General features: G+C 45.6%; 1 protein-coding gene across 4 annotated transcripts in view; it reads right to left on the reverse strand.

The window, feature by feature from the left end:
- The window catches only part of DPYSL5 (dihydropyrimidinase like 5), a 135,316-nt gene that overhangs the window by 42,243 nt on the left and 76,346 nt on the right, over window positions 1-16,727 (reverse strand). For all 4 annotated transcript variants that reach the window (XM_054476124.2, XM_054476123.2, XM_054476125.2 and 1 more), the window contains one exon: window positions 9,089-9,353. In XM_054476124.2, the coding sequence (XP_054332099.1) occupies window positions 9,089-9,353 (265 nt within the window). The remainder of the gene's footprint in view (window positions 1-9,088; window positions 9,354-16,727) is intronic.

Raw genomic sequence — 16,727 nt, forward strand, 5'->3', positions numbered from 1 at the left:
CTATGTGAGCTCTGTGGCGAGTCACAAGTTAAATCGTGGTCTCTGCTCCTCAAAGGGTCTTCAATCTTGTTGCGAAACAAACTTAACATGGGAAACAATTTGAAAGCCCTAGGATGACAAGTTATTTCAGCTGGCGAGAAGAAAGTGACATCCTGGAGCTGGGGTAGCTGGAGGAGGAGTGCGATGAGAGGCTGTTCGCCTTGAAGGAGGGGCTCTGTGCAGGGGCGGAGAGAGATGGCAACAGGCAGCATGGGATGTCCATGCAGGGCATCTTCCTGATGGATGGGTGCGTGTGGGGAGCAGCTGGCCATGAGGGGTCGATGGAAGGGCAAGGTCAGATCGGGGGTTGCCCAGTGGGAAGATCCATACATCCAAACTTGATGTCTTAGACAACAGGGAGCCATTGCAGGGACACGGCATCAGGCATAGAGAGAGCTGTGAGGTGAAGGGGGGCCAAGGTGATTGTGTATTTTAAAAATGTAAATGTGGGCTGGGCGCAGCAGCTCATGCCTGTAATCCCAGCACTTTGGGAGGCTGAGGCTTGTGGATCACCTGAGGTCAGGCGTTCGAGATCAGCCTGACCAACGAGGAGAAACCCCGTCTCTACTAAAAATACAAAATTAGCTGGGCATGGTGGCGGGCGCCTGTATTCCCAGTTACTTAGGAGGCTGAGACAGGGGAATTGCTTGAACCCAGGAAGTGGAGGTTGCAGTGAGCCGAGATCACACCATTGCACTCCAGCCTGGGTGACAGAGCAAGACTCCATCTCAAATAAATAAATAAATAAATAATGTAAATGTGGAGTCTTAAAAAGGTTTAAGCAGGCCGAGCATGATGGCTGACGCCTGTAATCCTAACACTTTGGGAGGCCGAGGCAGGAGGATCGCTTGAAGCCAAGAATTCAAGACCAGCCTGGGCAACATAGCAAGATCCGGTCTCTACAAAAAATAAAAATAAAAAACTTAGCTGGGCACAGTGGCATGTGCCTGCAGTCCCAGCTACTCAGGAGGCTGAGGTGGGAGGATGGCTTGAACCCAGATGGTTGATGCTGCAGTGAACTATGATCATGCCGCTACACTCCAGCCTGGGTGACAGGGCCAGACTCTATCTCTAAAATAAATAAATAAATTATGATTTAAGTAGTTTAAGCAAAATAGGTAGAGTGGGGATGTACTAGGGCAAAATGACTATAGGATAGCCATGTTTTCGCATGTGACTCCCTGGGGTAGGCAGAATTCTAAGATGACTCCCAGTGACCCACACCCCTGTATAACTGCATCTCACTGAGTGTGGGAGGGATCTTGTGAATAAGATGGGAAAATGTACCCATGATTAGGTTATATTCCATGGCAGGAGATTATCCTCAGTGGGTCTGGGCTAATCAGGTGAGCTCATAAAGGTATGAGTTGGCTGGGCACAGTGGCTCACGCCTGTAATCCCAGCCCTTTGGGAGGCCAAGGCAGGCGGATCACGAGGTCAAGAGATAGAGACCATCCTGGCCAACATGGTGAAACCTCGTCTCTACTAAAAATACAAAAATTAGCTGGGCGTGGTGGCAGGCGCCTGTAGTCCCAGCTACTCAGGAGGCCGAGGCAGGAGAATCGCTTGAACCTGGGAAGTGGAGGTTGCAGTGAGCTGAGATGGTGCCACTGCAGTCCAGCCTGGTGACAGAGCAAGACTGTCTCAAAAAAAAAAAAAAAAAAAGATATGGGTTTTTTTCTTGGTGAAAGAGATTCTAGTCAGAGATTTGAAACAGGAGAGAGACTTGAGGTGAGTCTGTTGCTGGCTTTGAAGATGGAAGGGGCAGGTGGCAAAGGGTGCTGGCAGCCTCCAGGCACTGAGATCCGCCCCAGGCTGACAGCCAACAAGGAAACAGGGACCTCAGTCCTTAACTCCAAGAACTGGAATTCTGCCACAACTACACGAGCTTGGCAGAGAACCCTGGACTCCAGATGAGAATGCAGCCCACTGACACCTGGATGGCGGCTTGCGAGGCTCTGAGCTGAAGACCTAGTCATGCCGTGCCCAGATTTCTACCTACAGAACTGTGAGTTAATAAATGGGTGTTTTAAATTGCTGAATTTGAGACAATTAGTTACACAGCAGAAAACTAATATACCCTCTACAAGCAGACTAAGTACCGATGGAGGGGGTAGAGGGATGTCCTCCCGGTGGCGGGGGAGGGGAAGTCACTTCGTGAAGGCTTCACAGGGCTCTTCACAGCCTACGGGTGAGGCACAGAAGAAAGTGGAGAGAAGAGCCCAGCTATGCTAATCCCAGCCCCCACAGCTAGGCTGGAGGGGTGGTGGGGCAGCAGGAAGAACGAGCATGGAAAACGAGCTGGGAGGTGAGGGCCGATTCCCAGAGAAGGCCTGCCAGGGTGCCTGCTGGCCAAGCCCAGGGACACAGGTAGCATGGGCACTCGGTGCACAGTGGAGCAATTTCATCGTGAAGCCAAAGTGGGTGGATCTTTTCTCAAGGAACTGGAAGAAAAGAGCCTGGGGTGCAAGCAGGTAGTCCCAGCCTGGGGGCTAGCATTTATTTTATGTGTATTCTGCGACAGGGACTATGTGAAGCATTTGTCATGCATCATCTCATCTAATCCTTACAAACACCATTTATACATAGTAAAAACTGTTCAGCTCTAAGGCGCTGACATCAGTTATTCCTGCAGGGAGGAACGGCATTTCATAAAGCTACTGTCTTGGGCAGGCAGAGACTTCGCTCAGCTGCCTGCCTGATGCAAATCCATTCTGAGACACCCTCATCTGGTCTAGCAAAATTTGGGGCCACAGAATAGCAAGAGAAATATTTGCATACAGCCAACCAAGAGGCCACAGGCTGAAAGGGGTGATTGTTCAGTCCTGAGGTCTCAGGAGGCTCCGAACAGGGTGGTGAAAGGCTGAGAAACCTGTCTTCTGGTCCAACTGGCCCTACGATGTGGGCTACTCATGCATCCTCAAACTCCTGTTTTTGTTTTTGCTTTGAGACAGGGTCTCACTCTGTCACCCAGGCTGGGGTGCAGTGGTGCAATCACAGCTCACTGCAGCCTCAACTTTCCTGGGCTCAGGTGATCCTCCCCACTCAGCCTACTGAGTAGCTGGGACCACAAGCGCACACCACCACACCTGGCTAATTTTTGTATTTTTTGTAGAGATGGGGTTTTGCCATGTTGCCCAGGATGCTCTCAAACTCCTGGGCTCAAGTGATCTTCCCTGCTTGGCCTCCCAAACTGCTGGGATTAGTGGCATGAGCCACAGCACCTGGCAGGTTCATGCATCCTTTCTGGGTCTCCTATCAATGGGTGGGTGGGACTAGGTGATTTCTAAGGTGCCATCCAACTTCTTGCAGGGATGGAGAGATAAGAAAACTTGAGAACATCAATTAATAAGCAAGACCATATGAGTCTGCATCCCCATGAGCAGGAAGTGTCATTGCAGAGCTTAAAGACAGGAAAGAAATTTTGGCCAGAATTTAACAGAAACAGAATACTGGAGTTGAAGAAAAAGAAGAAAGGAAGTGAGCCACATTTATAGGCTTCATTCCACGACAGCGCATTTTGAAGACAAAAGTAGCAAAAGCAACCTGCCAAGCGGACAAACAGGATCCTTGGTGAGGAAGTTGGCAGGGCTGGGCACCAAAAGGAATTTATTTATGTCCTAGCGGCGCATACCTCAGGGCCCCACCAGATGGGGTCCAGTCCTCTGCAGTGGGAGGGCAGGGAGGGGCAGGATCCTCCATGGGGGTGAGGGGTGGCAGGCCACCCTAGCCTGCACGACTGGCTGTACCCTAGGCCGATCCCATGCTGCACAAGCACTCTTGATTAGGATTTGGCTTCTGCCACAGGTTGACTGTAAGATACCCCAATGCTAATTTTGAGTTGGTGGGAAGCTGTCTCTGGGACCAGATAGCCTCTGGCACAGACAAGAGGGAGTCTCTGGACCCTCACAGAAGAGGGCCAGCCCCAAATGGACTTCTGTTTGATGGCATCTCTGCCACTGCCAACTTCTCTCTCACTGATGATTGCCATAGGTACAGACAGGAAGGTAGGACACCGGGTTAGGGAACTTAACAAGCACAGAAGCTCTGGGCCCCGGGCTGGGGTTTGGGAGCCCAACTAGGGGGTGTTGCAATGTGAATAGAGAGAAGCAAATAAGAAAGAGCAGCAAGGTCAAAACAAGACAGGCCCAAGCTTCCCCAAGGCAGACCCAGGGGATTCGGATGTCAGCCCTGGCTCACAAGGTGAGGGTCAGACGGGCAACAGGAGTACAGCCTGTGCCACTCAAACCCCTCAAAGTTCCTCAGAATCACCAAGGATGATGGGGAGGACACAGACCTAGAGTTAACTGGGCTGGGCTGGGGACCGGACACTGGATCTTTCAAAAATTCCCCAAGTGGTTCTGTTCCAGGAAAGGGATCCCTATCCAGACCCCAAGAGAGGGTTTTTGGATTTTGTGCAAGAAAGAATTCAGGACCAGTTTACAGTGCAAAGCAAAAGCAAGTTTCTTAAGAAAGTAGAGGAATATTTGGGAGGCCAAAGCGGGTGGATCACAAGGTCAGGGGTTTGAGACCAGTCTGGTCAACATACTGAAACCCCGTCTCTACTAAAAATGCAAAAAATTAGCCAGGTGTGGTGGTGTGCACCTGTAATCTCAGCTACTCGGGAGGCTGAGGCATGAGAATCGTGTGAACCCAGGAGACAGAGGTTGCAGTGAGCCGAGATCTCGCCATTGCACTCCAGCCTGGGTGACAGTGTGAGACTTCATTTCAAAAAAAAGAAAAAAAAAAGAAAGTAGAGGAATAAAAGAATGGCTACTCCATAGACAGAGCAGCTCCAGGGCTGCTGGTTGCCCATTTTTACGGTCATTTCTTGATGATATGCTAAACAAGGGGTGGATTATTCGTGCCTCCTTTTTTTTAGACCATCTAGGGTAACTTCCTGATGTTGCCAGGGCATTTGTTAACTGTCATGGCACTGGTGGCAGTGTAGCAGTGAGGACGACAAGGGGTCACTTCTTGTGGTCCTCTTGGTTTTGGTGAGACCTGGCCAGCTTCTTTACCGCAAGCTATTTTATCAGCCAGGTCTTTATGACCTGTATCTTGTGCTGACCTCCTGTCTCATCTTGTGACTTAGAATGCCTTAACCATCTGGGAATGCAGCTGAATAGGTCTTAGCCTCATTTTACCCAGCCCCTATTTAAGATGGAGCTGCTCTGGTTCACACGTCTCTGACAGTTCTGATATAATTTGCTTCCAAAGGGTGAAAATCACTGGCCTACACAGCGGTTCTTAAAATATGTTTGTAGGGATAGGGAGGCAGAAAAGGCACATAGGAAGCTTGTTCAGTTGCACGTGTCTGTCCTCTCTATCAATATCTTAGTGAGGGGCTGGTACTTATATTTATTTTTATTTTGCCACATACCTGGTTTGCTTATGAATGCTTGTAGTTTTAAAAACCTGATTCTGATATTTTCACCTGGCCCTGGAGAGCCATTGGTGGGTGGAGCTCAAGAGCCTGTAAGAACATTCTTTACTCTGTAATACTAGATACGTATGAAAGAGACTAAGTGCAACATCTACTTAAGCAGAATAATAATAATATGAGACCCCGCAACCAGACTAAAATTCTGGTCTTTCTGAACACAGTTGGTGTCACTGGCTCTCCCTCCTCACTCCCTCTCCCCCTGCCACCCCACGGAGATAACCTCCTTTTTGGAATGAGGTCCGTATTGTTAGCCAGCAGGTGGTCCTGGCACCGTCTGGAAACCCTAGTTCTGGGCGGGGTCTGCAGGTGGTGGGGTGTTGTGGGGGTGCTGCCTGGGGCAGGGAGGAGGGTCAAGTGACCAGGCTGTGAGCAGGGGAGCCAGGCAGAGCCTGCCACAGCCTCTTTCAGTGGCCGGGGCCAGCGAGGCGTGGGCTAAAGAAGTACTGGAGAGAAATCCCCGGAGACCAAGTACAATGGAGGCCCAGATGTTCTCGGAAAGGCCAGGCTTTCAACTGTTTTGTTTTCCTAGTCCGGCTGCTGCTGCTGCCAAATCAACAAGCAGACGCTAGCTGGGGTGGGGCGGGGCGGGGGTGGGGTGTTGTGTGCAGGGTTCAGGGCCCCGCGATCTGTCTGACAAGAACAAAAAGATGCAACTTGATCTCTCCTTCTTTCTTGGCTAATCGTTCGGGTGAGATTTTCCTTGGGATTACTGTTCTATTATAAACCCAGATGCTTAAAGTGAATCAACCTTTCTTAGAGCATACTAAGTAGGTCAGTGGCGGTCCATCAGGGTGCACAGCCTCTGCACGGGTGCCACAGGCGGTGTGAATAATTAAATCCACCCGTCCCCATCAGCGTTTCAGTAGGAGAGCATTTTCTCTGCCTGGGAGATTTTCAGAAACTGGGAAGCCACACCATTCGGCTGCAGGAGCCACAATGTAAACGGGAAATCTTGGTGTGGAGTGGAGGGGTCAAGGGCAGGAATTTCAGGACTCTGGGCAGGATCTACTAATGGAGTCCAGGTAGAACGAGGCCACCACGACAGAGGCTTAATGTGAGGGCTGGGGCACAAGGACAATTACAATCTTGCTTAGGGCATGGATATAACAAAGTGTCAGTTTAAGTGATACCAGCTGCCAGGGTGGCTTGGGGTCTGTGGTCTCTTAAATTCCCTACAACTAGGGCCTGACATGGACTGGGGCTCCTGAGGCAGCCTGAACCTGCAGAAATGGGAGATCTGGGGCCTTTCGTCACACAGGGGCCTTTAGATGTTTTTTGGAGGCAGCTGCTTGCATGGATGAGAAGCAGAAAAGATCAAGAGTTACCCACCACCTTGCAGAAAGACACGTGTGCAGAGCTCTTCATCAGCTGTAAAGAGCTGATGGTTCTCAGGGCAAAACCAGTCACTCTTGGCTAATGAGGCCCAGCAGATGACAATGTGGAAAATGAGACAAAGGAAGCCAGTCTGCCCACAGCGAGGCTGGTAGACAGCATAGTGACAGTGTGGCATCTGACCCTGGCCTAAAGGAATCCTCAAAACAGGGACAGTAACTAGGAAGATGCATTTTTTAGTGCAAGGCCTGAGCATACTACGGAATGGACCCCAGCATAGACTGGTGATGTCAGTGTTAAATACTGTGGCCTCGCTTACGCTACTGCTGGGAGCATAAATTGTTACAACCAGTCTGGAAAACTATTTGGCATTACCTATTAAAGCTGAACCTAAGTGTACCCTATGGGCCCTGCAATTCCATTCCTAGGAGTATGTGCCCAACAAAATGTGTACAGACATGTTTGCTGAAGATATGTACAAGAACATGTTCATAGTGACAATGTTTGTAATATCCTCAAACAAGCAATGACCTAAATGGCCACTGACAGAGAGATAATTGCTATGTGGTATATCACACAGTGGAATAGTATTAAGCAATGAAAGTAAATGAATTTATGAATTTTTGAGCAAAAGAAGCTAATACGAAGGTACATACTGCTTCATTTCATCTACATAGACAAAACCAAGCTGTGATAAATATACCAAAACCACTGACTTACACACTTTAAATACGTGAATTGTATGATACGTAAATTATATCTCGATTAAGCTGTTATTTAAAAAAGCCTATTAGAAGTCAGGACAGTGGTTATTCCTGGTGGGAAACTGTGACTGGAGGAGCTTCTGGGTGCTGGTAAAGTTTGGTGTCTTGACTTGGGAGCTGGTTACAAGTGTATTCAGTGGTGGCAATTCTGTGTACTTACAATTTCTGCACTTCTCTGTATATATGCTATACTTCAGTGAAAATGACAACAATAACCGCAGGCCTGGCCTGGCTCAGTACATGAGGATGGTGAGCTGGATATGCTCACTCACTTCAGAAGGGTCCCGACTGTCACCAGGCACCCCGCAAGAGGATCCTGAATTTATGAGGATGGGGCTCCCCATTTCATAATCAAAACATCACTTGCAGTGCCCGGGGGAATTCTCAGAGGAGAAAGCAAGGAGAGTCGGCCTACGACCTCTCTTCCCTGGACTTGGCTAGAGTGAGCAGGTGTAGCCCTGATGCCAGAGGGTTAAGCCAGGGAGCATCCTTGCCTTGGCACAATTGGGCAATGGCTACTGTGACTCCTCATAGCCCAGCCTTCCAAGGGTCTGGTCTGCAGCCCCTGGATTGGGAAGGGGGCCTGTCCTCAAGGAGACCTTAAGGGCCATCCGCTTGAGGTGGGACTGGTCCATCAAGCTGTGTCCCCAGGCCCAGCCTCTGCCTGCATACTTACGGGACAGCTACTCTAGTTCCAGGTCAGTCCAGGCTCTGGGAAAGCAGAGGAAAATGGCCAGGCCTTGCCCTCAAAGAGCCCACAGTCTGATGTCCAGGGAGAGGCCAGCATGAGAGAAAATCACAAGGAAGAGGGATGACAACAATGACAGAGGTGTCTGGAGCACATGGGGAGGGTAAAAAAGCCCATTCATGGCTCTTTTTGCAGAATGTAGTTTCCTTCTAATTTTTCTTCTGAATTTTTGTACTTGGCGCTCAGGAACTGACAGTAGCTCAGGTCCAGCTCAGTAACTGTTAAATATTGTCCATGGTAACTCACTCTGAAAAGAGAACCCACCACCAGCAATTTTCCAGTTGTTTTTAAAAATAACAAGCAAGCTAGGAGAGGTAATAGAAGCTGTCTCATCATCTAGAAGAAGCAAATTTGTCTTTCAGTCTTTGGGAATTTAATTCAGTTTATCATACATAATGAAGCCCATCAGACCAACCCACTCCCCTACGTAATAACAAACACCAGCTTATTCTCTTCTTCCTCTAGGTTTGTATTACATGACATAAAAATATAAAAATAAAATCAGTTCTCAGCCTGGGTACTTGGGTAAATGATCTGATTAGCAAAACCGGCCTAAATGCCTCCTTTTCTGTAATCATGGAAATCTGTGACGTTAAGCTGGAAATCCCTATTGTAGTTGCCATAGTGTCCCTGACACACCCTTCTCCTGCCAGCGATACACTGGGAGCACCTGGCTCACATGAGTCTAGTCTGGAGCAGCCCCAGAAGCAGAATAAAAAAGCCAAAGAGGAAGCCACCTTTGGCAAACAGGAGCATTACCTTGGTCCCATGGTAGAAGTCGTCCACGCATGTGGCATTCATGAAGGTCTGGTGGAAGTGGGTGCTGGTGTCAATGCCACCAGGGATCACCAGTTTCCCTGTGGCGTCAATCACCTTGGCCCCGCCAGGGATCATGAGCTCGCGGCCCACCTGCTGGATGATGCCATTCTCGATGTAGACGTCAGCCTCGTGGGTGCAGTCATCGTTCACCACCTTGCCTCCCTTGATGAGGATCCGCACGCTGGCTGAGTTGGCAAGCATGTTCCTACAAGAAGGTGAGCATGGTCAAGGTCAAAGTCCCTTCTCACTGTTTCCAGTTTCCCATCCCTCCTATCAGAGCCCAAATTCCATGGTCAGGGTAAGTGAGCAGAGAAGAGGAGGAAGTTTCCCCTACAGCCAGTGGGAGTCACAAGCCTCTCACTGGCTTCCCAGAGGGACTTATTAAGAATCAGGACATGGTGGCAGTAAGGGAGAAGCTGGGGCCTACAGAAACATCATGTTTTACTTTCCCAAAATGCTATGTGAGTTCCAAAGCATTTTCACATCTACTATCTCATTTTCTATCTCTCATATGTCATTTCTCATATCTCTACTATCCCCAAAACAACCCAAGGCATTTTACAGATGAGAAAGTTGAAATTGCTAAGGAATTTATGGTTTTCAAGTAGCCAAGTCGAACCCACATGTCTTATACAACAAATGTCTCCCTTACACTGCACGGTATCCTGAAAACACCAGAGCCTCCGGGGGTGTGTCTCAGAGCTGAACTCTCCAAATCTCACAGCTGTTTAATTCATGACATTCCTCAGATGGATTCTGCTTCCTTCATGCTCCTATTTTGGCTTCAAGAAGTCCACAACCAACACTTAGCTCCACAGCTGGTTGCACATTAAGCTCACCTGAGTAGCTTTGGACAACTATGTATGCCCAAGCCCCAGAGATTCAGATTTATTTGGGCCAGATTGGGTCCCCAGCATCAACAGTTTTCAAAAGCTGGAGAAATTTTTCAAACATTTAAAGAAGAATTAATACTGATCTCATCCAGAAAACAGAAGAGAAGGAAACCCTTCCCAATTCATTTTATGAAGCCGGTATTAGCCTTATACCAAAAACCCGACAAAGACACTACAGAAAGAAAACTACAGAGCAATATTTCTCGTGAATATAGATATAAAAAATTCTTGACAAAATATTTGCAAACAGAATTCAGCAACATTTAAAAAGAATCAGACACCACACAAATGGGGTTTATTCAAAAAATGCAAGGCTGGTTCAATATTTGAAAAACAATCAGTGTAATCCACCATCTTAATAAACTAAGGAAGAAAAATCATAAAATCGTATCAACTGATGCAGAAAAAGCATTTGACAAAATTCAACACCCATTCATGATAAAAACTCTCAGAAAAGTAGGGAGGGTAGCTTCCTCAACTTGATAAAGAACACCTACAAAAAAACCTATAGCTAACATCAGATTTAATGGTGAAAGGCTAAATACTTTCCTCTACAGCAGAGGCAAGGATGTCTACTTTTACCAGTGCTAGGCAACGTAGGTTGTTCTAGCCAGCACTATAACGAAAGAAAATGAAATAAACGGCATATAGATTGAAAAGGAAAAAACAAAACTGTCCCTCGTTGCAGATGACATGATGATCCACATAAAAAATTCCAAGAAATCTACCAAAAAAAAAATCTCCTAGAACAAATAAGCAAGGCCATAAGTTACAAGATCAATATACAAAAGGCTACTTTTTTCTGTACACTAGCAATGCACACATGGTGTCACCAGAGAAAGTGAAATAGGCATAAATCCAAGAAAACATGTATAGGCACAGACAACAAAAGCAAAGATAGACAAATGGGATTGCATCAAACTAAAAAGTTTCTACACAGCAAAGGAAACAATCAACAGAGTGAAGAGAAAACCTACAGAATGAGAGAAAATATTTGCAAACTATACATCTGACAAGAGGTTAATATCCAAAATAAATAAGGAATTGAAAGAGCCCAACAGCAAGAAAACAACTCAATTTAAAAATGGGCAAATAACCTGAATAGACATTTCTCAGAAGACATACAAATGGCCAATAGATTTATCAAAAAGTGCTGAACATCACTAACCATCAGAAAAGTACAAGTTAAAACCACAATGAGATTGTCACCACACACCTGTTAGAATGACTATTATCAAAAAGATGAAAGATAACAAGTGTTGGCAAGGATGTGGAGAAAAAGGAACTCTTGTACACTGTTGGTGGGAATGTAAATTAGTACAGCCATTATGGAAAACAGTATAGAGAATCCTTAAAAACTTAAAAATAGAACTACTATATGGTCCAGCAATCCCACTACTGGGTATATATCCAAGGGAAATGAAATCAGTATGTCGAAGGGATATCTGCATTTCCTTGTTTGCTGCAGCGTTATTCACAATAGCCAATATATGGAATCAACCTAAGTGCCCGTCAATGGATGAATGGATGAAAAAGATGTATATATACACAATAGAATACTGCTCAGCCATAAAAAAGGAGGAGGTCCTGTCATGTGTAATAACTTGGATAAATCTGGGGAACATTAGGTTAAGTAAAATAAGCCAAGCACAGAAAGACAAATACCACATGCTCTTACTCCTGTGTGGAACCTAAAAAAGTTGATCCATAGAAATAGAGAACAGAGGCTGGGTGCGGTGGCTCATGCCTGTAATCCCAGCACTTTGGGAGGCTGAGGTGGGTGAGTCATGAGGTCAGGAGTTCAAGACCAGCCTGGCCAAGATAGTGAAACCCCGTCTCTACTAAAAATACAAAAACTAGCCGGGCGTGGTTGTGGGTGCTTGTAATCCCAGCTACTCGGGAGGCTGAGGTAGAGAATTGCTTGAACCAGGGAGGCAGAGGTTGCAGTAAGCCGAGATCATGCCACTGCCCTTCAGCCTGGGCGACAGAGCAAGACTCCATCTCAAAAAAAAAAAAAAAAAAAGAAATAGAGAACAGAATGGTGGTTATCAGTGGCTGGAGTAGTTGGGGTAAAGGGGAGTTGGGGAAATGTTGATGAAAGGATACAAAATTTCAGTTAAATAAGTTTAAGAGATCTATTGTACAACATGGTGACTATAGTTAATAATAACATTGTATTCTTGAAAAATGCTTTGAGTGTAGCTATCAAGTGTTCTAACCTCTCATTATATGAGGTAATTCATCTGTTAATTAACTGGATTTAGTCATTCCACAATGAGTATGTGCTTCAAAACATCATGTTGCACACAACAAACACATACAATTTTATCTGTCAATATAAAAAAAGAAAAAATACACACAGGACTTGTATGCTGAAAACTACAAAATGCCAATGAAAGAAATCAAAGACAATCTAAGTAAGTGGAGAGACATACCATGTTCATGGATTGGAAGATTAAACATAGTGTCAATTCTCCCCAAATTGACATACATGTTTAATGCAATTCCTATTAAAATCTCAGCACGAATCTTTTGTATATTATTGTCAAAATGTATGTGGACTGGCAAAGGAACTAGAACAGCTAAAGCAACCTCCACAAAGAAGAATAAAGTCAGAGGAATCAGTCTACTTGATTCCAAGACATATTACATAGCTATAGTAATCAAGACTGCATGATCTTGACAACTATGGTGAACGGATTTTTGACAAAGGTGCAAAAGCAATTCAATGAAGGGAGGACAGTCTTTTCAACAATTGGTGTTGGATATTCATAGGCCAAAAACCCAGCCTTAATTTAAACCTAAAATCTTATACAAAAATTAACTCAAAATGGATTATGCATCAAGTAACCACATTTGACACCACTGACTACTCCCACCTCTGTAGAGCTCCCTTCCCTTAGCATTAAATGTAGCCATGCAGTGAAGTGGGGGCAAGGACCACAGAAGATCTTGACCTCTGCTTTGGAAATCAGTGAGTCTTTGATGAACTCTGATTGAAGGCAAGTTTGTGGAGACTGCATATACAGCCGTCAAGATCTCTGTGAGTAAAGAAAGCCTAGAAACGGCCCAAGGAGCATGGCTGAGGGCAAGTATCAATCTTAGGACGAATATTTTTCAGGGAGTGAAGAAGCAGCCAAGGGAGAGATTAAAGGTCTAAGAGATCAAGGGACTATTTTTGATGTGAGCTCCCGAAGGAGGTAGCATAGAATAATGGCAACCATCATTAACAGAAGGCCTCAACAAACAAGGCCCTCACTTGTCAATTTACATGGCTTGCTTGATTAGATCCCTCCAACAATCCTGTGGGGAAGGTATTATTATGCCCTCCTCGCCAAAGAGGAAAGAGATACAGAGAGGTTAAAGTCAAAGGCTTGTAGGAGGAGGTGATGTGCAGATGCAGAAGAGACAGGCATATAAGCGAGTTTGCATTCTCTCTGCTCTGCAAAGCTGGGGGCTGAGAGCTCGTGGGAGTGGTACAGAATGAGTGGATTTGAGGAGAGTGTGAAGATGTGGGGGAGCCACTGCAGGGACCTGAGAAGTGAAATGGGGTGCACATAGGAAATGGGGCCAGTGCTGAGGGCAGCTCAGATAGCTGTGGTCATGGTGAGTTGCTTAAAATTCCATCCAGGGGGCACATTTTGATTAATATCCAAAATAAGTAAGGAATTATCTATAATAATAAGGATTTATATTTATAATATAAATTATAATTATATAATTATAAGTATATAAAGTTGTTATATTTATATTTATAATATAAATTCTAATAAGGATTTATAATAATAATAAGGATATGCAACTCTCTTGACCCTTAGGTATCTGAACAGAAAATATTTACATTTAGGCTTAGAAAATATAGGACAAACTCTGACCAGCAGGAAGGAGATTACACCATTGCAGTGTGTCCTTGAGGTAAAATAAAGCCCACTTTTATATGTAGTAAATTTCTCATTCTTCAGGGCCCAATTGTCTCCTCTTCTGAAAAAGTTTTCTCTGACTCTCTTTGTGCCTTCACTAGATCCATTGCCTTCATGGCACTAGATTCTCTCTCCACCTATGGAGTAGGGTCATCAAAGGCGGTCCTATCAGTCATCTTTGTCTCCGCCCGCTCCTCATCCTCAGCATCCAGTACAGAATACTCAAAACTGGTGAATAAATGAATAAATAGCCCCATCTACTTGTTGCACTCTAACACAATCAAAATGGTTTAAAGCAATGAGTAGTAGACCAATTCCATGTTTGTTTTCAGGGATATTTGGTAACTCTATGTCCAGGATAAGGCTCAATTTTCCTAACACAGCTAATTACGGTGAATAGAACAAAGGAAGCAACATATTTTCTCTCATCCTCATCATTTAACTTTGTCTGTCACCAGGGAAGTTCTGGGAAGGCTGTGTCCCAGGATGAAAAGGCCTTGGGGATCTATTAAAGGAGTACCTCTTGTAAGGGCACATGTCGGATATTTGGAGATCATAGCCTGTTCTCCTGGAAACAGTTGGTTTATTTTTTGCCAAGTTGGCCAGGCTCGAGTGCATGGAATCTCAACAACAAATAAGAAAGCTTATATGGAGCCTCAACCACCAGGTTCTCCTGCTGTAAGGAAAGCATGGCCCTTGGACGCTGCTGCCTGAGGGAGTGCTGGGAAACAAAGCAGGTGGCTAGGAGTGACAACTGTACTCCAGGAACATCTGCTCCCTGCAGGGTATCATTCTGACCTCTGGGGAGAAGAGGCCCTGCTCCCCTAGAGTGGAAGGCGCCAGAACAGAGAGGCAGTGGGGAGTTGGGCTGGAGAGACTAGGGAAGAGGGGACAGCCACAGCCACAAGCCTATTGTCTGGAGCTGGGGTGAAGCTGAACACATGTCAAGGGATCTTTTGTCCTAAAATCTAAAAACTGGAGTTTTAATTTCATATGCAATAATAAGAAAATGGGTTTGGTTCTTGGGTGGTGGATAGAGCCACTCTGGCCAAAGGAAGCCCAGAAGTCTGAGATGCAGTCTCTCTCTCTCTCTCTCTCTCTCTCTCTCTCATTACAAAGCCAAGCCCAAGTGTGACTAGGAAAGGAGAGATCCAGGTTCTTAGTTGGCTTTAAAAGAGGGAAATGGGCCAGGTACGGTGGCTCATGCCTGTAATCCCAGCACTTGGGGAGGTCAAGGTAGGAGGATCGCTTGAGTCCAGGAGTTCAAGGCCAGCCTGGACAACATGGTGAAACCCCGTTTCTACAAAAAATACAAAAATTAGCCAAGTGTGGTGGCAGGCACCTGTAGTCCCAGCTACTGGTGGGTGGGTGGGAGGATCACTTGAGCCCAGGAGGCTGAGGCTGTAGTGAGCTGAGATCACATCACTGCATTCCAGCCTGGGTGACACAGCAAAGACTCTGTCTCAAAAAAAAAAAAAGAAAAGAAAAGAACAAAAAAAAAAAAAAAAAAGAAAGAAGTGATGGTGATAGTAGAGTTTGCTGGAGGAAGAAACAAACCCAGTCCTCTGTGCAAAGATACAATCCTCACCTTAAATTGTGTTTTTTTTTTTTTTTTTTAGTTCTCTACTTCATTGCCCAGGCTGAACTTGAACTCCTGGGCTCAAGCAATCCTCCAGCTTCAACCTCTTGAGTAACTGAGACTACAGGTGCATGCCACCATGTCTAGTTTAATCCTCACCTTTTAAAGCAGGTTTAAGGTAAGAGGAAAACTAGGAATACTTATGCTGGAAAAATTGCTGCATAATCGTTATGTCAATGTTGTAAATGACAAGATGGGTTTGCTTACATGTTCGTAGCACATGCCTGGATGTTGGAGAACCTGAAAGAGCAGTGTGATAATAGCTTACTGAGAATTCTTGTCTGAGCTTTGATGCTAGAATCAAAAGCCAAGGACATTGTCTTCAATAGAAATAAGAGCTCTCAGTAAATAAATACCCTGTGCCTGGCACTTTACATGCATTCACACAGCAACCCCCACAAAGTGGGAACAAAGCAGGAAGTGTTAGCCTCACTTTAAGGAATAAACAGAGGTTTTGAAAATAACAAGTAGCCCATTAAAGGTCACACAACTCCAGGGGGAGGGATGGGCTTCAGATTTAGGTCTATCTGACTTAAGGGAATTAACTCTGGGTAGACGGTTTCCAGGTGAGTTTTATGTCCTTCATAGGTTTCTGTATTTTTCAAATTTTACATAATAAATTGGAGGAGGAACATATAATCTGAAAATATATGTTCAAAAGACTTTTTTTAGGCCAGGCTCAGTGGCTCATGCCTGTAATCCCAGCACTTTGGGAGGCTGAGGCTGGCGGATCACTTGAGGTCAGGAGTTCGAGACCAGCTTGGCCAACATGATAAAACTCCATCTCTACTAAAATTACAAAAATTAGCTGGGCATAGTGGTGCATGCTTGTGGTCCCAGCTACTCAGGAAACTGAGGCAGGAGAATCACTTGAACCAAGGAGGCAAAGGTTGCAGTGAGCCAAGATCATGCCACTGCACTCCAGCCTGGGCAACAGAGCGAGACTCTGTCTCAAAAAAAAAAAAGTTATTTATTTATTTATTAACTAAAAAGAAGCCAGAAGGAATCCAACGTGACCCTTCATTCAGACCCAGCTGGCTCAGTTCCTCCCTCTGCCATCCTTTTTGAAAGGAGATGGGTGAGGGAGGAATAGATGGGGCTGACTACTCTCCTTCTCTAGAACCTTT

This window comes from Pongo pygmaeus, chromosome 12, assembly GCF_028885625.2.
Source record: "Pongo pygmaeus isolate AG05252 chromosome 12, NHGRI_mPonPyg2-v2.0_pri, whole genome shotgun sequence".
Taxonomy (NCBI): Eukaryota; Metazoa; Chordata; class Mammalia; order Primates; family Hominidae; genus Pongo; species Pongo pygmaeus.